Source organism: Calypte anna, chromosome 5A (genome assembly GCF_003957555.1).
Source record: "Calypte anna isolate BGI_N300 chromosome 5A, bCalAnn1_v1.p, whole genome shotgun sequence".
NCBI classification, from domain to species: domain Eukaryota; kingdom Metazoa; phylum Chordata; class Aves; order Apodiformes; family Trochilidae; genus Calypte; species Calypte anna.
Genome location: NC_044251.1, coordinates 708,847 through 736,261, shown reverse-complemented (window position 1 = coordinate 736,261; position 27,415 = coordinate 708,847). Strand labels below are relative to the sequence as shown.

General features: G+C 41.3%; 2 protein-coding genes across 2 annotated transcripts in view; both read right to left on the bottom strand.

Moving 5' to 3' along the window:
* The window catches only part of PCNX1 (pecanex 1), a 70,438-nt gene extending 68,441 nt beyond the window's left edge, over positions 1-1,997 (bottom strand). The window contains exons 1-3 of the mRNA XM_030451799.1: positions 1,976-1,997; positions 1,657-1,838; positions 137-1,505 (exon numbers count right to left, since the gene is read on the bottom strand). Coding sequence (XP_030307659.1) covers positions 137-1,505; positions 1,657-1,838; positions 1,976-1,997 — 1,573 coding nt within the window. The remainder of the gene's footprint in view (positions 1-136; positions 1,506-1,656; positions 1,839-1,975) is intronic.
* Positions 1,497-21,222, bottom strand: LOC115598482 (pecanex-like protein 1). The gene is made up of 6 exons (XM_030452660.1): positions 21,020-21,222; positions 13,020-13,228; positions 7,263-7,368; positions 4,456-4,501; positions 3,493-3,584; positions 1,497-1,838 (listed from the first exon to the last, which is right to left on the bottom strand). Exons 1-5 carry the CDS (start codon positions 21,170-21,172, stop codon positions 3,559-3,561), a joined length of 540 nt encoding a protein of 179 aa, XP_030308520.1. The 5' UTR covers positions 21,173-21,222; the 3' UTR covers positions 1,497-1,838; positions 3,493-3,558.
* Between the last annotated feature and the right edge of the window lie 6,193 nt (positions 21,223-27,415).

Here is a 27,415-nt window from a genome sequence, read left to right as displayed (position 1 = left end):
GGAAAAGCTTTGTCAGTTTTACAAGGCAGGAATAAAGCAACAGGAAGACGTTCAAGTACAGTGGTACCATAAGTCATGGATACCAGATTTATTAACAAAACATGGCAAAGTACTTCTGGCAGGGTCATGTACTTACCTCCACTTGCTGATTCTTGCTCTTCCCCTTCAGGAAACGTAGCCTGGCTTGGTAAACTATTCCTAGAACGAGTGACTGACTCTAAGTGTGAAGCCCTTCCCAACAGAGATAGCTCATCTAGCACCTCTCCCTCTTTGGCTTCCAAATCTGATTTCGAAGTGGTTAACTGTTTTATGTTACCTGGTGCCATGAGACAACTTGGGTCATTTAAACAAGCTACAGTACTACTGTCCAGGCTTAACACTCTGGCACGATTCTTGGCACTGTTTGTGCTAGAAGTCCGACGTGTAGACCGTTTTTTGCTAATTCCTTCAGAGCTTACGTGTGTTTTGTGAATATTTTCAGAGTCTGTGCCCCCACGTTCTTTAGAACTATATTTGGTCTTTAGAGCACTGTACTTTCCCTCAGGAGACTGGCATGAATGGGAGGTGGTGCTGGAAGAGCTATCACTGCTGAACTGGTGAGCTGACTGCATACTTGATGTCCTGCTCAAGTCACTTTGATCACTGGAGTCCTCATCGTGACAGAACACAGCACTGTGAGGTTTAGTACCAGATACACCTCGGAAGGGGACATATTCCCTGTGCCGACTGGAATCAAAACTACTAGCCCGCTTTTTTCCTGTCCTCCTCCGGCTGGACTTGTGGGTAGAGGCTGTTCGATGGATTAAACTAGAAGATTTTGGTCGAACATCTCCTTCTTTTTGTTTTCCACTCGTCTCTTTAGAAGCTCTTGATTCTACTAACACAACTAGTTTCTCACTCTGCTCATCTCTCTGTTCAGCAGCCTTCCCAGGTGGCCTATCAGCTTGTGTAGTCAATTCATTGGCATGTGGGTTCTTATTGGCCTCTTCTGAAGCAGAGGCACCAAGACCTTTCTGACTGTGCATCTCATCAGATGCATTAGAACCCTTTACCTCTTGAACACCACTGTGAGTGCTCACTTCCACAGCAGTCCTTTCGCTACTAGTCCTTTTGTCAGTAGTAGAGCTACTGTCATCCTCCGAGTCAATACCACAATCCTTTTTCTTACCATCCTTTTTCTCTTCTCTAGGAGATTCCTCCTCGTGCTCTGACAACACACTTTCTATATGCGTTGAGCTAGTGTGTTCACTTTTATAGCTACTGATGGTACTGTTAGTGTCACGATCAGTCCCACTGCAGTAGCTTTCTGTTGAACCACTGCTTCTAGTACTCAGGCTTCTCAGACTGTCCACGCTTTTGTCTGCTTTCAAAGATTTGCTCTTCCCACTCTTTGCCAACGGTTGAGGGCTACTACTTTTCAAAATGTCATCTAATTGAAAAAACTCCTGAAATGCAAGAGTTCTCAGCCAAGGACTCCCTGGATCCAGAAGGGGGCTTGGAAGCTTCTAACTCACTGACAGGATCTAGTCCTCGTCTTTGTTGATAGAGAGGGAAGTCATTCAGTGAAGCATCTGGAAAAGCGACAGCAGAGCTAGAAGTCCTTGGTACACCACGTGGTCTGTGATCCTTCCTATAGGAGTGAGAATGCAGAGTTACAAGTGAAGCTACTTCTGTGTCACATGCACCGCTTTTAGACTGGTCCACAAGCTGGCTGTTGGAGAGGCACACTCTGTCACTGTTGTCTCTTGGAAAATCCTGTCCAGAGGATATTGAAGGTTGGATGGAGACAAAGGAGTCATTCGACACCAGACGAAAAAGCTTCCGATCCGCTGCCAAATCTGTTGAAAAACACATTCAAAAATATTCATGTAGAACATTCATGTTACTTATGCAATCTACTTTATAACTGCTTGTTCATATCAGATAAGGTAAATAAACTAACAAATCCATTTCTAAGTGCAATGCATCACATTACCATTTAAAGGATTTCCTAGCATCTGGGCAAGCCTGACAGACTTTTTTTTTTATAAAAAAGCAGTCATCAACACCAGCTTAATCTTAGCAGCTAATAAAACACAATTCTGACAAGCCCCAAACCACCTCACTTGCTCGTGTGTGTGTGTGTGAGGCCTTATGTTTTTATGTATCCCAAAGTTTCTTAATTATAAAAGAGTACCCTGCCTTGTTTTATTTCCTACACATAAGCAAACCGTTTTCATAAATTTTAAAATTAAATAAATCCCATTAACTTTGAAATCACACACAAAAAAACCCAAAACAAACCCAAACCAATCACCTTTCCTGCCAGATACCAAGTAAGCTCACAGTTAGTACTGGAACAGGTTTAATGGCACTATAATGAAACTCCCTACAAAGTTACTGTAGGTTCTTCTGAACACTGTTGAATTCTGGTTTTACAGAAAGAACAAGTACTTGCTGCTGTCTTTAAATTGACATTATACCTCTAAAACTGGTGCTGTTAAAGGAAACCATGAGGATAGTAAATTACTGTTAGCTTGTGATGGGAAACAATTTTTCTGAGCAAGAGCTATCTCCTGTAAAAGTGTCCACTTGGAGGTGGCACTGGAAGTCAGGCTACTTTCCTTTTTGGTACTGTGACTAAAAACAGAGGATCTGGGGGGCCAGTTACAAGATGAAAACTGCTAGATTTCTCTGTATTTAAGTAACTGAGAGATATCACAGACAGCTCCATTACTCATCTGAAAGTAGTGGAATCCTGCTACTATTAACAATGGCACAACCACCTGTAATCCTCTGAAACACTTTCTGCACTGAATCACACAGCACTAACTGAAAGGAACCTACCAGCTGATTAGACTGGCCAAAATGAGCTATAGATATCCCACAACTAACTTCCTGCTCATCGCCAGATACTTCAAAAATCACTAAAAAAAGACTTCCCAGCATTTTATGCTGTTTAGTCTGAGTGGATTTTTTCCCTGGCAATACAGCTGATTTAAAAATGAGAACTAAAACAAAATTGGACAACTGAAAAATACAAGCTAGCGTATCCTTACATATTAGATAAAAACAATTACAAGAACTCAGCTTAAGTTAGAAGATTAATATGGCTCTGAAAACAGAGCCATGGTGCAGGGCTACTTACTGTAACAGAAAAGCATGCCCTGATTCAAGAAATTCCCTTAGCTGTACTGGAAAGCAAAACAAATTAGTCTACACTGAAGTCTGTGACTACCAGGACACTTACAGTAGGAGAGAGATCATTTAGAGAACATGTGAGGAAGAAAGGAAAATATTTATTATCTGGTGGAAGATACCAGAACAAGAACACACTCCAAAAAAAAAAAAGTATGCCACCCCAGGAACTTAGAGTAATTAAATGGAAACAGCTTCAAGAATACCCTTTCTACACACCCTATCAAGAATTGCATGAATTTACTTAGCATGTTAAGCAAAGGGTCTTTGGTACAAAACACCATGCTTAATATGCAGGAAGGATGAAATTTTTACCTTGTTCTTTTCATCTCCTTCTTTACACAGGCTAGGAACTCTGGCCAAGACTTAAACTGATATCAATCAGAGTCTTGCAGTGTCAGTATCTCCTGTGAATTTAAGAAAAGAAGAGTACTAGTGCTCAAAGTATTAAACACATACAACTACACACACTGCAGATTTCTCACCCGTCATTAAACTGTTCCTTTATCTCTTCATTTGAAAGAAAATAATAATTACAATTACAAGATTGTGCCCTTATGTTTGAGAGACAGATAGTGCCTACCTTATTTCTTTTACTTTGTATATAAAAGTAGAAGAACTAGGAAAAGTATTTGTCACAGAACCCAGAGGAAATAAAGATTAATCTCTTTTGCTTAAAGTGTAACTATTTGGATGTTTCCCTCTGCATGGTTGCCAATAATAATGAGTAGATTGTAACAAAATACTTATGGAGATTAAAAAGGTAAGGGAAAAAAACAGGAAGGTGACAAAAATTCACATCTCATTTCCTTTTGTTTTACCACTGGCTTAATAAATGTTACAAGATAGCTACTTAGCATACTACAAATAAATTACCTTTCCATCTAGGAGGAAGTGCACAAGGACTGTCCCAGAAAACACTTCTGCTAGATGCCGGCAGCGCAGAAATGAATTAAATTATTAAAATACAATACCAGAAGTGCAGCTGGTTGCACAGGATTTGAAAGAGTAGGGAAGAGTCCACTCCAACCAACCCCTTGTCTCTGCATTTACAACAGACCTGTTAACAGGAAACAGGGTAAGCCCCCCCTAGTGTTTTGGGCACATAACTTACAAACTGCAAGGAAGACTTCTTCCAATTAGTAAATGCTGTACTTAGCTCACAAAAAAGTGTTTGAAAGATTAAACTAAGGACAGTATTTGGATAAAGCATAGTGAACAAACAGTGATCTGAAGTGCTACTGAGAGGTAATTTTAAGAAATAGCCAAAAATCTCACCTTTGATGTTGCTGCTGTTCCCAGACGAGATAGCCCAGATCCCAACCTAGAAAGAGGAAATTATGTAAAAAGCTGCAGACTTTCACAAATTACTCAGCTGTCATTTCCTATAACTGCAATGCATGCATTTGCCTATATACCTAGGAGAGGTTTTCAAAGGCACAAAAATACTTTGACTCAGTGTTTCCACTGCAAACTGATGACAAAGCAAGTACTTAATGCATCCAACCATACCCCTGCATTACCCCATTTTATATTAAATATATCTGGAGATTTTACTATGCCAAGTTTTTAAAAGATTCTAATTTAGGAATTTGCCTTGAAAATATTAACATGAAAACAGACTACCAAGTGTGGTGGTAACACTACTGATTGCTGCCTGTAAAACTGAATTTTAATGCAGTGATTACTTCTGCCTAAAACACTTAAAGAAACACCATTTTAATATAAAACCTGATTTGAACATAGCTAAGACCAAGCTGAAGCCAGAACCTGCTCCCATTGGGAAAGATATTTTACTAGAGGTAGTTTCCAGGTCTGTCATAGTAACTAATAACTGTAAACAGACTGTAGTTACCTCAAATGGTTAGTGAAAAACTGCAGTATTCCTTGATCTATTCTTGGGTAATAGTTACAATCACATCTCAATCTCACGATGCTTTTCTGCCATATTCATGGCTCACTAAGCAGCCATGTGCCTCCTATCCCAAAAACTAGCAAGTCATTTAGGTGGGGCAGTCTGTCTTCATATATAGCCTTGTAAACTGCAGTGGATTATTTTAAGAGTGTTAAAGAAAACTTAAAATATTTCCTGTCCAAAGAACTCTGGACACACACAAAAATGTGTGTGTTCAATAAAAGCACTCAGAAATAAAATAGGAGGAGGAGCACTCTAAGGCAAAAATCTAATCAAGCACATGAAAGTTACACTGAATACTACTGGGATGCTATTTTCCCTAGTTCAAATGGTGCTGGGTAAATAAAGCATAGTTCTACCATTCTTCGTCTATAAGCAGCAGCAAATCTGAAGTCTGCAGATTTTTTTCAGCCATACTACAGACAATTGCTTTGCTACATGTAATGCAAAAAAAGCAGCTGGAACTTTTCTTCACTGCACACTTTCAGTTGGCCATTTTGTCATATTCAAACCCTTTTTCCCCCCTCTCTCTGCACCATGCCTTGCTGACTGATGTAGCTACATGCAAATGCATCAGCATCAGAAAACTATTTCACAAAAATATGAACAGAACTCGGATGATTACGATTTGTAAACTCTCTTGATACTACACATTCATTCTCAGGGCTAACCCTAATGCTGTCAGCATAAACACTTAAAAAACACTACACTCCTGTGTTCATAGCAGCTTTATCTGTGTTAAGACTGTCAGCAATAAAGCAGACAGGAGAGAACAGACTTTCTTCCCATGCTTTAACATTAAAACTGCTGTGATCATGTTCGGAACAGGTTTTCCCAAAGACCAGACAAATAAACAGGATCCCCAGCCCAGTTCTGTCTTCCTACAAGGACTGCCACTTTTATTCCTTTAAACTCTACCAAATACCTACTCTCCTCAGAAGGAGAAAACCTCTTAGAGAACTATATACATAACCAGCATAATTCAAATAAAACAGCAAATGTTAGCTACACTGCACTCCATTTGCCCGAAAGCTAATGCAAGGCTTGATATTGCCATGCCTCAACAGGGACTTCCACTTTAGTCAAAAATTGCTTCTGTAACTTTAATATAATTCTCTGTTGCTTACTGTCAACATAACCTTACAGTCTGGCCACCAGCCTACTTAACCTCATACAGACTGCTAAGAGATGCCATGACTGCTAAATGTTACAAGCCCCAAACAGAAGGAACTGCACTATGTAACTTCAATACATGAATCTAGCAGAATAGCAGGGAACAGAACAGCTTCCCAGTGAAATGACAAGGTAATTAGAGCATAATGAAGTAGCATTAAATCCAGTAAGCCAAGTTCTTCCGTGCTTCCATCTAGTGCACAGCAGCCCCCTACTTATTGTTCTATCACTCCCTGTTAGGTCCCAAAATGCTAAAGATTCTGCAGAGGTTGGTCACGCACACCCCCAAAAAACCAAACCAAACAAAAAAAATCCCAAAATGTTTTAGTCCTTCAATTTCTAACCAGTTTATCTTGCTTTGTACTTTAACAAATTAACATTTGACTGCAGATCAACTGAACTCGGAATAACTCAGAAAGCTATTTAGAATTGCAGAATATAATAAGCAGTGGACACATTCTAGATGACTTCACAGAAGTTTTTCAAATTCAACACAGCTTGAGTTTGCGAATTAAGCATCTAAACTACAGATTAAGCAAAAGTAAGGGAGGAAAACAAAGCCAGAACATTAGGATGAAGTTACAGCTTGAGCTATTTAACAGCTCACTGATACCCAAAAGAAGAGGGAAGACCACCACAGTGGAATTTGGTAATCATCTGATCATGCTCTGAGCCACTTTGATTTACTAAATCAGGAGAAAGCTACCTGAGCAAAAGGGAATACTTTCTGTCAGGACAGTTGGCTGCCTTACAAAATGCAGTAATTTCTAAAACGAGCACCGGGTGAGATGGACAAGAGCCCTTGCAGCTGGGAGAGTGCAATGCCATTCTAATAAAGCAGTAAAAAAATGCAGGAAGGCAAATTTTTATCCAAATACTTTTTTTTTTTTAAAAAAAAGGTAAAGTAATAAGAAAAAAAAATAAAAATCAAAGAGTACTTTACAGATTACCAAGCCAGCAGCACTAAAGCAGCAACTGCAGTAGTTTTAATTCTTACCTGATTGTTTGGATCTATCCCAGCGTAAGAATTGCGTGAGCTACAGCCAACAGGGGGAGTTGCTTCTCGTATGAACTCTGACATCTCAATCCCTCCACCAGGGTCACTGAGCAAAACATAAAAAAACAAAACCAAAACATTAACCTAGCAGTTTAACCTAAGTTTGTCTGTCTATGCCGAGTGCAGATTCAAAACAGTTTTTTTCCCTTTTGAAGCATCAAGGGCTCAAATGTTAAAGTCCACTGTCACCAGCCAACAAAGCCAGCAGACTTAGGAGCTACAACACATTTTGAAATGATTTCCATATGAAATGGTCTGTACATACATGCATGTGACTTTGAGACCATCTGCCCGAATACTATTCTCAGAAAACAACCAACAGAAAAAGTACTAAATAGAACTCTTACAGAGAGCAGGGAAAGGACTCTGACTGAAGGCAATATTACCAGATCTTTTCCAGGAGCAAAAGTAAGGATGGATGAACCAGTGAAGACACACACTGTTAGTACAAGTTATTGGAAAGGCTCTCCCAGGGATAAAACCATTTCTTTCTACCAAAAAATAACTTCCTTTCAGAAAATCTGCAAGCCCTATCAAGAAATATTTTGAAATACTACATATATCTCTATATAGGTATATAATTACACCCTAGCAATTTCACTCTTTGATTAATTCACTCTTATGATTAATAAGTATTGGTTTGAAAATATTTTCTAATCGACCTCACCTTAACATAATTCATAACTCAGCTTGTCAAAGCAGGTATTTATGAAACAAAAGCAAGCTGGGCCTCTCCATGATAACTACAGAGTGTGAAATGAGTTGTGGACTACAGCTCAGGAATCCAACCTAGCACTGGTTGTTCACTGCAAAGAAGAAGTGGAGGCATCTTTTTTCCTCTCCCAATACAGTTCTCATCAACCATCTTGATCAGACTTCTCAGAAGAAGTAACTGCAGTGTAATTTGACACTGACACTCCCTGCTCATTCCCGGATAAACAACTGCCTCCCAACAACCAATGATTCAGAGCTGTGGGAAGTCCACTCCAACATGTTACTGGAGAAAACTCCAGCTGTTTCAGTTTCTGTTTACTAACTTCATACCTCAGAGAACAACCTTTCTTCAGCTGGACTAAAGAACTAAAGATAATGCCCCTCTGGAGAAGGGGACTGAAATGGACATAAGCACTGCAAGATTTAATAGCCAGGCAGTCTCATGGAAGACTCTTAAGCAGTAAAACCAACACCTAATAGTTTTTGTAATATATGACATATGTGACATTTCAAGCTATCATCATCTCAGAGGTGTAAAGGTACAACCTTGGGAACCATTCTAGATCCTCCAGAGCCCCTAAACACCTAAGGGATGAAAAAAAAAAAAAAAAGATGAATTGAGGATTATTTCACTAAATAGAAGGTGAGACAACCAGCCATGAGCTAACTGAACAATTATGATAGTGAAAAGCCACCACAGCTCAGCACTGAGACATAACCATGCTCTTACTGATGGCTGTTTACAGACCTGACCTCAGAGTATGGATTATGCTAAGGCAAAAGCAGGTTAAGGAAAAAACATACAGAATTCAGCTTCAAATCATTTTCACCTGCCAAATAAAGTATTCCTCATTGTTAAAAATAACACATAAGAACACAATATGAAGGTAAAGGCTAAACTGAAAAATTCTCACTTAATGTTGAAATTCAGCATATATAATGATGACAACCACCAGTATGACAAAGAATGCCTTTCCCAAAAAGATGAGATTCCTTTCTTCTTTAAATAATTAATTCTGAAACACTGCATAGGATTAAAGTATGCCCTATGACATAGGAAAATAAGTCAGTGTGAATCAGCTCTAATGCACAGAACTAGGTAGTTAGCCAGGGTGGGAGAAGGAGACAATTTTATCTGAAAGTAAACAGCAATATGAGCAACAACCCAACCCAACCCCACCACCCATCACAGCTGCTGTCTGCTGTGTCAGCACACACAAACCAGTGGATTAACAAAAGCTACTAACAAACAACAACTAATCCAAGCTGCAGGAAGTAGGGATTTCTAGGACTGATCGTGTATGCATAAGAAACTGGACTACAACACACAGAATCCTTAGGATCCATTTTCTGCTAGTGCTGTGGCCATTCCTTTCTGTTATTAAGCTCTACAATCAGTTTCTCAGTTTCCTGACTTCACACCTCAGAGCAAGTGCCATACCTTCTGGTTTGCAAGAAAAAAAAAACACTTTAATTACTCTACAAATCAAGACAACTGAATGAATGATATCCAGCTACTTGCAGCAGAGATAGCAGAGCAAGAGGCATTCAGAGACTGCACAAACCAAACTGAAATTAGTATTTTAATTATTAGTAACTGTCTTGTCTAAGATTACTGTCTGTAGCTACCTTACATTACTATGTCAGACTCACCAGAAGTCTGCAGAGGCTGCAAGTCTACATGAATTCAATAGTTTACAACCTGACTTAGGCTGACTGATTAAAGAAATCTGGTATTTGGACTAGAACTTCCAGAGAGAAGCTGGAATGATCAATTTTGAATTTAGGACAAAGCAGAGGAGGAGTTTTAGTCTCCACTTTTGAACACTCTCTTCTGTTCTTACTCTTCAAGTAAAACAGCAGGATTAGAGAGAAAACTGCTCTCAAAACACAGGACCACAGCATGTACTGCAGCTGCTAGGCCAGGACAGTTTCAAGTTATTATGAGGTCTTCTGTAAAGCTTGAACCACTAACTACAGAGTCAAAAACAAAAATCAACTCCAAGCTCAAGAACAGGTCTGCCAGCCATAGAAAACTGTAAGAAGAAATATCAAAGGCAGGGTAAAAGTTACAGGGATTATTTGCACATCTATTCATTTTGCTCATACATTTAAATAGACTGAAGGTAAGTCAAAGATGCAACAAATCAGAAAGCTCCAATCTCCAACTGTCAGTTTTATTTTGTAGGAGTGTATGTGAAATTCACATAACATCATGACTACAACACACCCATGCTAGTGGAGATCAGCAACAGCAACGTCACCAGGCACCATGGTGACATCATGATACTTGGAACCATGGCAGTATTTGACACAAGAAAGGACAGTCATATCCCCCAGAAGCAAGACTGACTTCAGTATTTTAAGTTATCTATGTGGGTCCCCTGACAGCCAAACAAAGATTATGCTTGCATTATTGCTTCTACCTTTTGATGTAAGATTGGGAGCCTCTATCCTCATTACTTGTTCTCATGAAACCTCACAGAGGCATTACTAGAACACCACTCCTTTAGGTACAAAACCAGCAACTGCACTAGAAGATAGACAACTCACATTCCTATCTTAATTCCAAGACTTCTTTCTAAAATACTGACAATTCCCACCTTTACAAAAGAGGATGAGGAAAAAAATAAACACGGCCTCTCTTACAGAACAGTAAGACCCTATTCCCAAACCACTGTGAACCAAAGATACACGAGCAGTTTGTATAAACCTACAAACAACAGCACATCATTTCTGTCAGATACCTGAAAGCACAACTTTGCAGATAAAACACCTTCATAAAGAACAGCAGTTCTTACAAGCTAAACAGAATCCTGAACACAACTTTTGAACAAAAACCAGACTATTGCTTAAGTCTCCAAAAATATCCATATTAAAGTGGTCCCAGAGAGGGTGTGTGATGGGGAGGGTGAAAACTCTAGGACAGCTCTGAACACAAAACTGCCTGTATGTGTTTATTTGGTAGCACATACTGTCGCCTAAACTATCAAAACCAATACTAATACTCCTATTATGCAAATATTTAAGGTACTATGTCAGCTTTATCTCCTCTACACATACCTTATGCTAGGGAGCAGAGTTTAAAAAAAACAAAACAACACCCCTACATAAACACTTTCTTCCCAGACAGATTTATTTGTGTTCTGATTTAACTTACTAGGAAGCTGAGAACTTAATATTAAACTCATTCTACATCCCCTACACTGGCTTGAATATTATCCCAGAGTTCTTGTAAGCTTCCAGGCAAAGATTAGTATATACTGTACATCCCACTTACCAAAAAGTAACTCCGTACTTTCTGCATTGACCTTGTTCCCAGTTCTAGTTAAGAGACCTGAAAGTGGGAACAAGGATCATATAAAAGTTAATGAAACTTTAGTTGGCAAGGAGGACACACAGCAAACTAACCTCTACTTCCAAGCTCACAAATGCTTACAATGTGATAACTTGTCCCACGTCAACTGCTCCTTAGACAAAACAACTTCTGAAACAACCAGAAGTTATTCACAGTACTAGTAGAAAGAAGTCCCTTGCCAAGTCTTGGCTACTGTTTTGGAAGCAAAGCTACATAGCTTAAAAAAAGGAAAAAACATCTAAGGATCACAGCTAAATCATGTGTTAGCAAGGTTGTATTGAAACAGGACAGACCACTAGTTCAGTTTCACAAATTTTATTTAGCAGAGTAAGCATTAATGTACATGTAGGCAAGCATTCTGCCAAAATAGCTCAATCCAGTTTTAGTAAGGTGTAGGATCTAAAAGGAGTCACAGTTAAAATGAGCAGGTTCAGTTACCAAACACAACATGGAAAAAGGGTCAGGTTATAAAAGATTGATACAAGATGTCACTGAATATCAACTCTGAAGGAACCCAAGACACTTTTTGTTAGCAATACACTCCCTGAGCCAAAAGAAGATACAGAAGAACTGAAGACCCATCTTATGAGAAGGTACCCCATATGCACAATGAAGTCATTTTACTTCCAGGCTGAACATTTTACAGAACATCATTTTATCACTTCCTTTCTTTAAGGAACAGACTTAAAAGGCTTATTAAAACCACATTTCCTTATAGCATGTGTCCATGTGAAAGTTTCGGGTTTGTTTGGTGGTTTGTTCGTGTTTTGGTGTTTTATTTTAATGAAGCACATGCCACATTTTAATATTTAGTACACTCATTACCTCCCTTTGAATACTATTCATGGCCACAGTACCAGAAATTCAGGCAAGAGGTCTTCTCTAAAAGCCAATGCAAGGTTGATGTATTTCATGCATTCTAACCCTGAAGATGGCCTCAATTAGCTGAAGCCAGACAGAGACTTTGATAATAGAGTTTAACACATCCACAGTGATCAGACTGGTGAGGGTGGCCTTGTTGATGAGTCATATTTTGCTCTCCTTTCTCCAAATAGTCTGGTCAGAGGAGGAGAACCTCTGGGTTCTTTAATGCTGACAACAGCAAGACCTGTGAAAGCAATATCCTCTATTGACAGTACTTCCAAATCATGAACTTCATTACTGAGCTGAACAGTTTCAGAATTTCCAAATTGGTATGACAGTGTTCTGCTGAAGAAAGGCTCTGACTGGCATTACATCTGACTCCTGCTTTTGCAAAACTAAGCAAACTGAAACTCTATCAGATATTCCTTTAGTGATAAAAGACTCAGCACATAGAATGTTTTTAAAACTCTATCTGTTTTTGTACTGGTTGTGTTCATTAGTATTTAGTTACACACCATTTTCCATGCTAATTGTTTCAGTGCTTCGCATTTTAAATATTTGTTCAAGAAATTAACATGAGTCACAACATTTCAAACCCAATACATCCAGAAGTCAGCTTTTAAAGCCCAGACTTAACAGCCTTGGAGAATTACAGAAGCCTCCATCTGTGTTTAATTCAGCCATCATTCCAGCTCCACATCTGCTGAAGACAGACCTGTTTATCAGTTGAAGAAGTACACAAACATCAGCAGACACCTTACCTGGGCCCATTGCTGTCTTTCCTCTTGGCTGAAACATTGCTTTGTTCTGTTTTTGCACCTCTGTCCATATGCTCACTGTCATTCCTTTCCACAATTTCTCCCTCATCCAGTGCCCTGTGCAAACGGTAATTCACCATCTTCAGAACAATAAAGAGAGCTGCTATCACCGGGCAGTAGACAGCTACTATCATCATGGAAGAAGGGAGGGCCTGTCAAAAGAGAGTAAGAAAGAGTAAATGAACACAAGGGCAAATATTTTTAAGAATACATAAAGCTATCTAGAGTTTAGCTGTTTATTCCATACAGAAAATATTATACTAAAAATGAGGGTTTAAACGTGCATCCCTAGAGCCAAACCTTGTGTGGAGATAGAAAGACTAACAACATTTAAAAAAATAAAATAAAATAAAAATAAATAATAAAAAGAAGGAACAGCTGGACTACAAGATACTACAGGATGCTACATAAATCTATCACCAGAGCTCAAGAGCCACATTCAACTCTTGTTTGCTCTTCCAGGCTACTGAAACGTACAACCTAGACCAGGAAACTTAAAAGTTACAGCATTATTTTGTGTCACACAGTATTTTTATTAGGTTTTTTATTCATAACAAGATGGGAAGATTTTAAACAACTTGAAAACCAAACCATGCACAGGGTTTATTTCAGAGCTAGTACACAGTACCAAGTCCTTTCTGGAAAAAATTGATGTGTGACAGCAAGGTAGACAGGAGAAAACCTACTCATCAACCCAACATAGCTGTTTTGACTTGGATTCTCAGCTTTCAACAACTACTCTTGCATATCTGGATATTACCACAAAATCCAAGTTTTCCCTACCTGCTCAGTCCTGAACTAAACTTTTGAAATTCCAGGGCTAGGACTTCTCATGCAACTTTTGCTGAGGCACATATGGCTTTTACAGATCAACCACTTCAGCAGCAGATATTGTTGAGTGAGGACTAATAGCTAGTTACAAGAAACGTTCAGAGTACTGGTTCAACTTCAGATTTCACTTCAAGGTTTCTAATTCATCTTTTATTCATTTGTAATTTTGACATTTCCCTGGGCAGTCACTAAACAAAATGAGATCTTTATGCTTAATCTTCTACAAGTAGAACACTTACCTTAAAGCAACAAGAATCTATATTCTGAAATATTTTACTGTATCACTATCTTTTACCCCACTGAGGGTGTAATTTGATCTGAAATTCTCACAGCCATAAATATACATCTACATACAGAGACATACAACAATAAACTATGTTACTCAGCACAAACATCAATTTAGTAGATGAGAAGAATAAATGAACTTAGACCTCCTAGGCTAAGGAGAGTTCCAGTGTGTTTCAAACACTGTCTCCCTTCCTACACAGACCACTGCAAGAAAAAAGTCTTTATGGTGATCAAAATCCCAACAGAAATGTAACATGACTGAAGAACTTGACAAAGAGCCCTCTGCACATAAAGCTAGTTTTAGCTGCTTAAAAGATGTGACCAGGACATTAGTACTTCTCCATGTTCCAGAGCTTATTAGTCCTACAAGAAGTGGCAGTGCTTATCACACAATTTAAGCCATGGGTTTAGCAAAAAGTGTTAGATGGTATTTCCAAGTACAAAATATTTTACTAATAAAGGAAATAAAAGAATAAACATGTGTAAATACCGTATTGACTGTTCACTTCAGAACAAAACCAACCCTTAATTTTGCTGCTTATTTTCTGTCAGTAAGGAAAAACAAATAATCAATATGACATTTCCAAAGCCAAACAAGTGTAAATAATTGAGTCTGGAATCAATCAGGAGGCAGGTTACCTATTAAGATTCTCTGCTTAAAGAGATCAGGTTTAACCTACTTTTTCCTCCAAAACAAGTCAAGTCAACACCTAATACAGCATTTGAAGTAGGACAGGCAAGCTAAGCCAAGATATGCTAACTTAGGTACTGCATGCTGAGCTGGGCAAAACAGTAATGGGCATCAAGATTCACTTACCAAGTACCACCTCAAGAGGAGAAAAAAGAAACAAAGCTATTTTAAACCCAGCATCAGTCAGAAACTGAGTCACAATAATGCTAATGGCATGCATACAGCCCTGAAGCAACCACAAGGGTTTTCCTCAAGAAATTTGGTGCTTCCACTTCCAAGAATTGGAGAGGCAGCTGTTATCTTTGGTAAAACTATGAGCATCCTGTACCTGCTAAGCAGTCTTCTACCCAATTATAGACACAACTTCAAATATCCTCTCCTCTACAAACACACAGTGTTCACAAGACACTACCAGAAGACCCACTTTAACACTAGATGACAAGAGCTGGTTTCTCTATAAAAGATATCCCTATACAGCTCTTCAATTTCTCCCATTCATCCTGCCAGCAGAGAGGCCACACAGTGTATCCAGCTTATCTTGTGGGATGCACAATCTGCACATCCTGTTCTTCAAATAAAAACTCTGAGGAAGAAATGGGGAAAAAGGTAAAACTACTCACAAAACTTGCAGCAAAACCCAATAAAAATGAAAGGGTGTTTTTTGCTCACATTCTGTTTCCACAGGATTGCAGAAACCTAAAAACAGGGTAACTTGCTACATTTATTTCTTTGTACTCATTAGTGGTTACTCTCCTTTGGATGGGGCATATACTCTGGGAATAGAAGAAATTTTAGCATGTTTGGCATTCTCTGCAGTCTCATCATCCTTTATACTACGTCTCACACTGAGGTACACATGGTACCAGCAACTAATCTGCATTCCAGCCTCAAGAAGAAGAGTTATTGCAACCTAACCTAAACCACTGGAGCCTTCTGTTTTTCTTTGCCAAACTTAGAAACATTCAACTTCCATTTAGGGTCTTCTGTCCACAAGCCAAGTCAAAGTGAGAGCAGTATTTTAAACCATGCTTGACATTTTACAACATCACACAATACCATCTTCAAGACTGGAATACAAATCTGAGTCCTGCAAATCTGCAGCTACATCTCATTTCAGTTCTTCTCACAAGTCCTGAAGCATTTTTACTGAGCACAGCAGACTAAAAAACCTCAGGTTAGAACTTGTTAGCAGACACTGGCTAGTTTCAGATCCAGAGCACATTCCATTTTACTTCACTTCTATTAACACCAAAAGAAAGCATACACTGAAGAGTAGTCACAACTGAAGCTCTTGTAAGAGAAAGAGCTAAACATGACCATGCAAACCCCCCCCCCCAAAAAAAAACCAAACAAAAAACTTGTTCTAATTATATTCTGTTGAAAACTTCAGTTATCTAACAGCTAAACAAACACAATCATGAGAAACTCCTAGCTGAAAGTTATTTCCCTAAATCTTAAAGGGAAGTTAAGTAATACTCTCAAACATGGAGGGGGAGGGAAAGGACAATGATTTTTCTACCACCATTCCCTCAGGAGTTACTTTCCAAATTTTAACCTTTCAAGGCAACTTATGAAATCCACACTGTTCACGTGGACAAAGGCAAGATGCAGGAATGCACAGCTGAGGAGTGGGACTGTACCTTCTGGAAGCTGCAGGCTATTAGCTCAGCTGTATCACAGCACACCTTTTGTGAAAAGAGTGGGTAGAAAAAGCTTTAAGTACATCTAGAGTCCAGAAGTCAATCTTGAAGAGAAAAGAAACCCCAGACTACTCCTTAGAGAACTAAAATATTCCAACTACAAGGGTCACTATCTTGAGTCAATGTTTCAAACCATTTGTCAGGAACCAGGGGGAATTTCACTGATCACAGGCTGTGCTGCACACTTGCAAAGAAGCACAGACTATATGGATCACACCTAGCTTTAGCTGAACACTACAGATGCAATAGCTGCCAGATTCTTTACACAAAGAGATGTGTAGGTATCACCTGTTGAGAACATTCGTAGGAAAGTCTCCCAACTCAGAGCAGACTGCAAGTCCTTACATAAAAGTTGTATTTAGAATTTAGAATTCCTCTTACCATGAAGCACATTCAATTTTCTAGTTTTTCACCTAAACTTCAAGGTATAAAAATGAAACTTGAGCAGCTGAGGCCTAGGGCAATGTGGAATACCAAGGATTCTCATCATACACCCAACTCCTAGTACTTACACTCTTAGTTTAAGAAACAGTACCTATTTCAGGAACTTGACTGGAGAGAGACTTTCACATGATGCTAGGTTTACATGACCTACTTCTATAACTTGGTACAGAAGTCAGGAAATTAAATGAACTGTTGTCTACATGAGCTTGACTTTGACAGACAAGTTCTGTAGGTACATACGAGCCCATCACCCCAAGCAAGGTACAGTCCTGGCTCCTCTTCAGTCACTGGCAAAGTTTCCCTAGAGCCGGAGCCAGAACTTCACCCCCTCCTGCACACGTGGTGGGGCTGAAACAGCATTCCGAGTAGGGGAAGTGCTTTGGCAGCCTCCTCTCTTCCCCTCCCCCTTGCAACACTGATGCACAACATTGGTCTCTGTATGCAGGGTAATTTTTTCCCACTCTACCACTGTATTTTACAACTTAGTTGCATAGTTTCACCATACTGTAGCACACCTCATTCTCCCAAATTGAGTTATAGATGAGAGTAAAAACAAGGATCAGCTCTTACCACAGATATGCAGATCAATAAGCACAGTTGAGTCTGTTACTGAATACAAATATCCAAACAAGACAAATTTCACTAGTCTAGAAAGCAGTATTTTTGTACGCATGCTGCCAGTCCACAGATAGAAGAATACAGACTCAAACAACTTCACTGAAACAGACATTACTCTTCCTCTACACCCCAGCTCATTCTCTGCACTTCTCTTTCTGACACACTTCTGAGAAGGACAGGTTAGTCGTACAAATACACATGAGAGAGAAGTATCTGGATCTGTTATACACATAAAGTTATGCATACATCTCTTTTCTCCTTCACACAGGGTACACACCTCTCCCTCATGAGCCTGAGCTCAGAAGGTAGATCACAGAATCAGAACCACAGAATCATCCAGGTTGGAAAAGACCTCTGAGATCATCAAGTCCAACCCTTGATCCACTATTGCTGTGGTTACCATACCATGGCTACATTCAGTCTCTTAAAAACTTCCTGGGGTAGAGGTTTTTAAACCACCTCCCTGGGCAGCCCATTCCAATGCCTGCTCACCCTCTCTGTAAAGAATTTTTTCTAATATCTAACCTAAACCTCCACTGGAAGAGCTTAAAACAACGCCCTCTTGGTGAGGGACCAAGGAAGCAATGTTAGCTGAAATCCAGTGCTAGAATTCTACTGCTCATTTCCTCCACTTGGTTTGCACCATGAATTCAACACATCAATCCTAACAACAGAGATTTATGGTATTGCTTGTGGACCACAACCAGATTCCATTCTGAAAATGCAGGACCAATAGAAGGAATGCACAGACAAAAGATTAGCAACACTGTGTGCAATAAACCAAGACTTTACGTAGTAAGTGCATTCAAATTACCATATCCAAAAGAGATTAAGTGTTCCATTCCTGCTGGGGGTTAAATAACACTTAAAAAAAAAAAAAGTGACTAGCTTACTGTAAAATGCACTCAGCCTGGAAAGCCATCTGCAAGTCAAGTTCTTAGGAGATCCTTTTGCCTTTGTTGCTACAAAGCAACTCGGGAATAACAAGTTAATGTGGCCCCAACGCATCAAAGCAACACTATGATCTTCAAATTCCTTACATGAGGAAGTTTTATAAGCAATATAAAACCTGCCAGCATTCTAACTCTTTCTATATAACTTGTTTTTAAAACACACAGGGTTGTCTGCCAGCAACAAGTCATTTGAAGCTGGCTTAGAAACTCCCTCCTACACACCAGTGAGCCATGCTCAGAATTCAGATTACAATTACCTAAGACTTTTTAAGTAAATTCTACTTATTTATCTATGTCCTACAGCAATACAACATTTACTACTTTTTATTATGAAAAGAGTTTAGGAGATGCTAAAAAGCTATGATGACCATTATGGTTCTGCTTGTTTAGTTTAAGTCTAGACAACACTTAAACTGCAGAGGGTGGAAAGAGGGAAAACAGCCAAATATGATTCAATCTGCTTTAACTTGTGACTAATCTCTCTACTTATTCTCAGGGAAGCTGGCACTTGTTGTTGCATCTTTAACTTGTCCAGAGCTATGTGGCAAGAGAATGTCTCTGACCTCAACAAAACCTGAAGCAGCTTGCTTTTGCCCATCTTTTCCATTTGCACAGGAAAAAAGTTTACTGCACAGTATGGACAACTGAAGCTTCACTGCTGCTTTAAGAGGTTGAAATGCTGGTGCAGATTTATTGGTTCTCAGAAGACCTTATGTATAACCTGGATCATCCCCCTTCAGAAGTCTCCTGTGCACACAAGATACAGCTCATCACACCTTCATGAACAGCTTACTCAGCATGGAAGTATTTATTAAACAGACTGTTCTGTCACAGCTGAAGAACAGTACTTCTCAATGTAAACAAAACCAAACACACACAACCAAAGAACAACTACATTTGAGACCAAAAGGACTCTCCTCATCCCCTCTTTCAGCATAACTCCAAAGAGACAGAGATTCACAGATTTTACAGAGATGATCTGCTTAGTTCCAAGTTTTATCTAGCTGTTGTCACACTAATTTTGGTTTTAAAAGCAGTCTGTCTCAGGCTGTGGTTTCCTTTCCATCAGTCTGAAGTTTTCAAAAAGCCTTGAAGCTACCTTTTCCAAGACACAGTAATATGAATTTAAAATTACCAATACAGGGCTGTAACCTCCACTTCTACATCAGCTGGTTCTTAGTACCAAGTGTCTCATGCTGCCATCTTACAAAGTGCTTTATAACAAAGCAAACACCTGACCCCACAACTCTCACTCTCTGCAACTGCAGTCAGGTAGAATTTTTCCTCCAGGGTTTAATTCACACATTTTTTCAGAAGGTAGCTTTGATTTTCATTTGGCATGGCATTTGGACAGGGTAAACTTGCAAATTACGTTCCACCTCTTCTTATCAAAACTGGTCACAATACACCCAGTAGTATCACACTTTTCTACTGAGAAACCTGAAGTAAAACAGCAGTATCTCATATACTACAAAGAATTTACACAGAAAGAAAAGCACAGGCAAAAAGAAAACCACCCCCTGTTCTCACAAGTGATTATACCTCTCCTATATTTCCTTCAAAGTCCAAATGTCAAGTAAGTTTCTAGGTTTAAAGGTTAGAATTTTAACAGCTTTGACTCTAGTGTCAGATACAATGCTGCATTCAACAGAAATTCTCCAAAACCAAGCACACCAGAGTCTGAATACACGTAAGAGAACCAAACTAACTTCGTGTCAATAACAGTCTCGATACGCTGGCACCCAGCACACTACACTATCGTCAAATAAACTTCTAGGTGACGGCCCCTGAAGCACATCTCTCCCTCAGTCTCCAGAGTCAGAAGAGAAAGCGACAGAGCTGCCAGCCAGAAACACTGCCTGGATCTGGCAGCTTCTACAGAAACTGTCCTTTCCCCTCTACACCCAGCAGACCCGCAGTGGAAGCTGTAGTGGAGTTATACCCAGTCTTAAAGGAAAAGTAAACAAAAAAAAACAAATAAAAAAAAGCACCAAACAAACACGGAGGCGAACTACCAGCGACTGCAGCCCCGCTAGCGCCTACCCACCCACCCACCCCCCCCACACACACCTTCCCGGTAACAGATCCCCGCTTCCCAAACGCCGCAGCCCCGGGCGCATTCCGGGCCGCCCCGACCGCGGCTGCCGGGGGCCAACAGGGGAGGGCCCCGGGGGCTCCCCCTTCCCCCTCCGGGGGGCAGCCCAGCAGCGGTTCGGCGGGCAGGGGGCGCGCGTGTGACGGCCCCGGGGCCCTTCCCGCTCCTCAACCCCCCCTTCCCCTCACCGCCCCCCCACCCCGGGCCTCTCCGCCGCCGCTGAGCCGGGCGGCCTCCCTCCCCCACAAGGCCCGCCCGCCCGCCCTCCCCGAGGCCCAGCCCGGCACGGTTCCCCCGGGCGTCCCTCGGAATTCGGCGCTCACCATGTAGAGGGTGAAGGGGAAGCCGAGCAAGAAGAGCCACAGGTAGAGGTGCAGCGCGTTGACCCCAGGGCCCTGGTGCGGGTCCTGGTACCAACCGCCGCTCAGCGCCGCCCACACGCCCTGGCGCAGGATCTGCAGCACCTGGGAGCCCATGGCGGCCCCCGCTCCGCCGAGCCGGCCCCGCTCTATCCGCCCTGCGAGCCGGGGCACAGCCGCTCTCCTCCCGCCCTCCGCGACAGCCCGCACGGCCGCAACCGCCGCCGCCGCCTCCCCAGCAACGCCGTCGCCATCTTATGTCCGGGCCCCGGGCCGGCCGCCCGCCCCCGCGCCGCCGATGGACCGGCAGCCTTTGCGGCAGGGGGACGCCCGCCCCGCGCTCTGTCGCCGGGGAGGGACAACGCGGCGGGAGGGGAGGGGGGAAGGAGGAAGAGTAGGAGAGGGGGCGGAGGGCCTTGCAGTGCGCCTGCGCGCGGCCTCCACAGCTCCTGGCAGCGCCCCCTGGCGGCTCGGAGGAAGGCGGCGGGTGCCGCGGCTCGGTCCCGGTCGCCATGCGGGCCCCAACTCCACCTCCGAGGCGGGATCCGTCGGCATCCGCCCGGGTGCTGTGTACTAGCTCGGAAATAAACCCTGTGCATGGTTTAGGTTTTCAAGTTGTATAAAAATCTTCGCTTTTTTTAACTCATAACGACTAATAAAAACCCCCGTGTGACACCCAGTAACGCTGCCCGGTCCCCAGAGCTGTGAGGGGATCGGTGCCGTGCCAGGAGCGCCCTGGGAAATGGAGGGGACTCAGCCCTTGGAAAGGGCTTTTCCTTCCTCTCTGTCAGGTCTGACCTTGGCGCAGGGCAGGGGGATACCATCCCATGGCGGACTTGTGATTATTTAAAATGAAGAAAACAACCTTAGTGGGTTTGCACTCAGCAGTTCTGGGAGCTCTCAGCGATTCGGGGCCCTCACTGTTTGCTGTCACAAAATGGTTGTACCGATCCCTACTGAGGGTCCCACCACAGAGGGGGTTTTTCCTTTGCTTCCCATGGCAACAGCACTGCCTCCCAGGCAGAACACAACCCAGCCACCCACAGGTGCCCCACGAGTCCCTCGCAGGTTCCAAGACCCATTTTCCAACACATCTGTGGGTTTTCACGGGGCACCGGTGCTGACCGAGGGACAGGAGGTGGATTCGATGGCCCTGATGGGTCCCTTCCAGATTCTCCCAGTCCAGCTTTTCAAGCTTTTCCCCGGATAACCACGATGAAACAACAGAAAAGAAAAAAAAAAACTTGCACATCAAAAAGAGGCAAGATTAGGGAGGAGTTTTCAGAGTGCTGTCACAGAGAAAGGGGACTCTCCCCTAAACCCTATAAATGAGTAACTGCTGAGTATCCTTTTAAAAATCCCTGCCTTTTCCAGTCGTACCTTGAGAAAGAGGCAGCTCTGAGGAGATGCTACAAATCCTGTCACTGCGGGGGCAAAAGCCAGGGGGTTCTGTTTCCGACCAGTGACTGTCCTGTTCCAGAGGTACGGATGGGGGCCAGTACCTTCGGGGCCAGTACCTTCTGGGTCTCTGCTGCAGAGGAACTGGAGGACTGAAGGAATCCAAGGCCTCTGCCATGACTCACGATGAGCACGCATTGGGGCTGCTGTTTTCAAGGAGCTGTGTTAATGCCACAGTCTCCACAGTGTTTTTCTCCCTGACAGGGAACCAATGGCAGCACTTGGCTATTCTGGGAAAACCAGAAGACAGAAGTGAGCGATTCAAAGCAGATGTAGATGATCTGGGTTTTTTTGTTTGGTTTTGTTTGTTTCCCCGGTGGGGAAGCAGGGAGAAAAGGACACAAAACCCTGACTATGATGGCTGTCGTTCCCCAGTATAAACAAACAAACAAAATTAAAAATTAACTATATAATTTCAAATAGTACATTTTTTAAATACAAGACTGCTAGCAGTATTTTGCAAAGGAGCAGTTTTTCACTCTGTCAAACAGATACGAATGGAAAAAAGAAGGGAGAAGGGGAGGCAGAAAAGAGGAAAACAGAATCAGACAACCTACAGAGGATTATCATGGATGGAGAAAGGGAATTCCCTTCATCCTTTTGGGATCAAGCCAATCATGACAAGCTCAGAAAGAACAAAACTATGAAGTCTGTTTCAACTACATCACTTGCCAAAATAAAAATTAAAATTACAAATACAGCTGTTAAAGACAGCATTTTTAGGATGTTTTATCCTATGATACTGTAATGACCAGGATTATGAAGTATTAGTTTTCCCAGCAGCTGTTTTATGAATGTTATGTAAAAGCTGTTCACCTCCACAAAAACAAGGCAAAAGGAATGACATTCATTAACAAGATGTCTGAAGGCAGTGGTAAATGCTTTAAAAACCTTCATATGCTTCAGTTTAGGAGCCACTGGTTAAATCTGGACAGCTTTGCCTCAGCCTCATAGTTTGATTCATGTTAAACAGTGCCCTGTAGAAGAGGTTGGATGCTGGGGAATCTCATGGCTGCTTCCCAGCCAGCCCTGCTCCTAAAAGTCATTCGACCAGACAGAGAATGAGAGAGGCTTGAGCAGGGCTTAAAGCAATAAAAACAGGCAACAAAGCACAAATATTACAGACTCAACCCTGATTCAAAACAGCATAACCTAGTTTGGCACAGATAGCCCTGTTCAAGAGCACTTCACTGTGGGATTATCTCATCTGTGTCCAGCAGAATAAGCAGGAGAATACCACGTGCTTGAGAGGACAATTAAATCTCATTGCTTAACTATCTCCATGCAGACAAGCTGAAAACAGTAGGACACGAGATGGAGAAGTCATATTATTGGAATCCATCCATGGCCAAAGGTAAAACTGATAACAAGCCCACAGACACCTAAGAAAAATCCTCAACATTCAGGGGAAACAAACCAACCAGATAGGGAAAGCAATAGCAGTGGGCTCCATCTATGCATCAAATCTCTGCAATTTGATACATAACTGGCTTATTTTCTGCATTCTGCCTCAACATTACTCTTTTTCAGGTGGGGATCACTCTCTGTACAGGCAGAGTGTGCTCTGGGAAAAACAGCACAACATTGGTGAAGAATTAACAACTTAATTAGGTAATATATTTGAGAGGGCAGTAAGTCAAATGATCAGAGATCCAGCATCTATCTTGTAATTTAGCATGCCAAGACTAAGGCAGAGAAGGAATTTACCACAGAAGCCAGCACTGCACAGGAGACCAGCTCAAAACTTTAACTCTTATTTTGGCCAGACACTCCTTGAATTCCATTTTTCCTCACTTTCTTGTGTATCTATACACGGTCAAACGTTCTCCATAAAACTACAGGGAAACTTCCATAGCAAATTAATATTGTTAGGTCTCTTAGGCATGCCATCATATTAAAGACATTGATATTAAAGATATTGATTTTGAAGATATTGATATTAAATATATCAAGATAATTCAAGGAAGATTGATCATGTAATCATACACACCATTTTTTCTTTATGTCACACTCCAGTGGATTGAAAGGACATTTGTAAAACTAGGGCAACACTAGATGTGGTCCCAGTAAAATGTAGGTTATACCAAACACTCTGATGGATAAAGCTAATCACAACTTCTTGACCAGCCTTATGAACACACTGAAACTTGCCACAAATCTGCTTCAACGTGTTGCCATTTCCAAGAAAAATATTGCAGCACGTTTTGCACCACTCAGTCTCTTGTGCTCTCATTCAGGGGAATGAAGTTCTACCCTTCCCCCACAGCATCTTTTTGGGGCATACACAAAATTGTAATTTTATAATTCATTAAAGAGTGCTCCTAAGTTCCACTAAGCAAATAACTTCGGTTCTTAAAACAAAAGGTGAAGCAAAGTTAAAAATAATATTTTGCCCAAACTGGATGGGATTTATTATGTTCAGAAAATGAGCTTCTGATGGGCACTTCCTTGTGATTTCTCAGACAGTAATCATCCCATGCAATACCAACATGTAAGTAGCTAATAAAGACAATCAGCAAAAATAAGGGAAACACAGATTTATTCATTTCAAAATTAGGATTGTGACCTCTCTCCATGCCTAGATAACAGAGTTTTGTTTTCAGATTAAGATTAACAAACTCACTAACAACTTTGGTCTACCTCTTCCTGTGATTCCTTGTCTTATGATCTAGCTAGCCAACAGCCTTACAACTTTGATTTTTGGATCCTAACACATACTAATTACTGTAGACAGCAAACAAAGCAGCAGCTTTGGCTCCATAAAAAAAGAGACTTAAGTTCTTTGCAACTGAGAGAGAAGTGCACCCAACTTTTTGATTTCCTGAAAAAGCAGTGGGTTGAAATACCATCCTTACTACTTGGGCACTAAGTGTCTTTGCATCATTTTAATTCCTGACTTTTTTCCATACCATTTCCCTGTACCTGCAACCTGCTTAAAAGAAGGGTTTCCAAACTCAAAACACTGCCATAAATTGTGATTAATTATTTATTCTCTCACTGTCTCATATGAGAATTTAAGCAGGCCTGTTTTGTAAGGGTGATAGAAAGCAGAAAGTCACTCTACAGTACTTGTTAGCCTGGTTTCACTGCAAGATAGATGATTTTCTTATAAAACCTCCAGGAAGTTGTTCTAGATTTATGTTTAAGGGTACAGCAGGATGTTTTTTTGACAATTCGGACTCTACTGAACACACTGGCATCTGCTAGCAGCTACCTTATTATCTGCAAAGTTTTTAAACAAACTCTAAAGATGAGCCCAGATCCTTCACAAACAACACTTCCATTCTAGCAGAGAAGTCAGAGCATATTCCACCTGGACACGCCAGAATATTGCTTTGCAATTACCATATGAAGTTCAGACCTGTCTATTATTCATTCTCCCAACTGGAAATGCCCTTTAGAGACACGGAGAAAAATAACCAGCTCTCCAGTGTTCTGGACAGAGCGGCAGGGATCTCCTAGCAGAAAGGTTACTTGGCAGGAGACTCCCTCTCGCTGTGCTCCAGGTCACTCCTCACAGCCTGTGATGCCAGCCCAGGGATGTGCAAAGCTACAATCTCTCTTTATGCAGCCATGGCCCAAATGAACTTCCAGATCCACCTGTCCTTCCAGGATACACCCTCGTGGAGTGGGATAAACCACTTCCTCTCCTTCACTGGGGTCAATTAGTCCTTCCACACCCAAAAAGGGTGGTTTGGATTTGGGTTTTTTTTTTTTTTTTTCCCCTTCTTTTTAACCAGCCCTATGACTAATATCTCTCTCAGGAGTACTTCACACTGTTGCCTGGGGATAAATCAGTTTGTGATTGGAGGATGCTAATTACTGATCTACAAACAGCTGAACCCTGAGCTCACCCCCATTATCCTGCCCTTGCAGTTTGGCTGCTGCACCTTTTAAGCATGTAGCTTTTTATTTTTTTTTCACTCTCTGAGCCCTGTGGTTCTGGAGACAAAATAAGAACCAAAAGAGATTGTCTCCAAAGAAGAGCACTTACATCAGTTTCTATATCAGGGAGTGCTGAAAGGGGGAAAACCATTTAAAATAGATCCCAGAGACAAAGAAGTCCCGTAGCTAAGAAAAAAGAATTCCTACCAGCTTGTTGATAGCAACCTTCTGTAACTTGCCACTAACAACAGCCTCTTTGACCCTTCTCCTTTTCTTTCTCCAGAGCGGCTCTATACAAGCTTCTGCTGTGCATTTTTAGCAGCTACATGGCCTCAGTCCTCACTATCCAACCTCTGCTCAGTATGGCTGAAAAATCAATGAAAAAATCATTTGCTGGAGACAGTGCAGTTTTCAGATGAACTTTCCTCCTACAGGTGGTTCTGTTAGGGTGCCTTGCAAGAGAATTGCAACAGCATCATCCACTTTGGTGTTACAGGACCTTCTTGTGAATGTGTCCATACAGAAATCATACAGGGAAGTCTCATCAGAGTCCCAGTGACCATAAGGTCCTCTCTGAATAAGAAGGATTGTACAAGAATTGCCTAAAAACCCATGAGATGAAGCATAATAAACAAGTCTAAAATTAGAACATCCAACACCCAGCTGACAGTATTTTTAGCAGCATTTATACCACATTCCAAAGCACAGCATAGTGGTGTCTCCACTGTAAGAAATGTCTACCAAACAATGATTCAGGATGATACTGGGGATGAATTACTATTTCAGATCTTGTTCACAAGGTTAACCTTTGTGGCTGAATTACAGAGCTCCACAGCATGCAAATTAGTGCCATTTTTCTCAATTTGCAGACTTCTCACTCTCTTTTAGCCATTTTTCTGAGGAAGTTAAGCCTTTTGAATTGGTCAGTCCCTGCTAGCCTGGGGTTTCAAGTTTAAAATACATTGTCAGAGGCAGAATTATTAAAAATATTAATGCCTACCAATGAAAAGAGGCCAA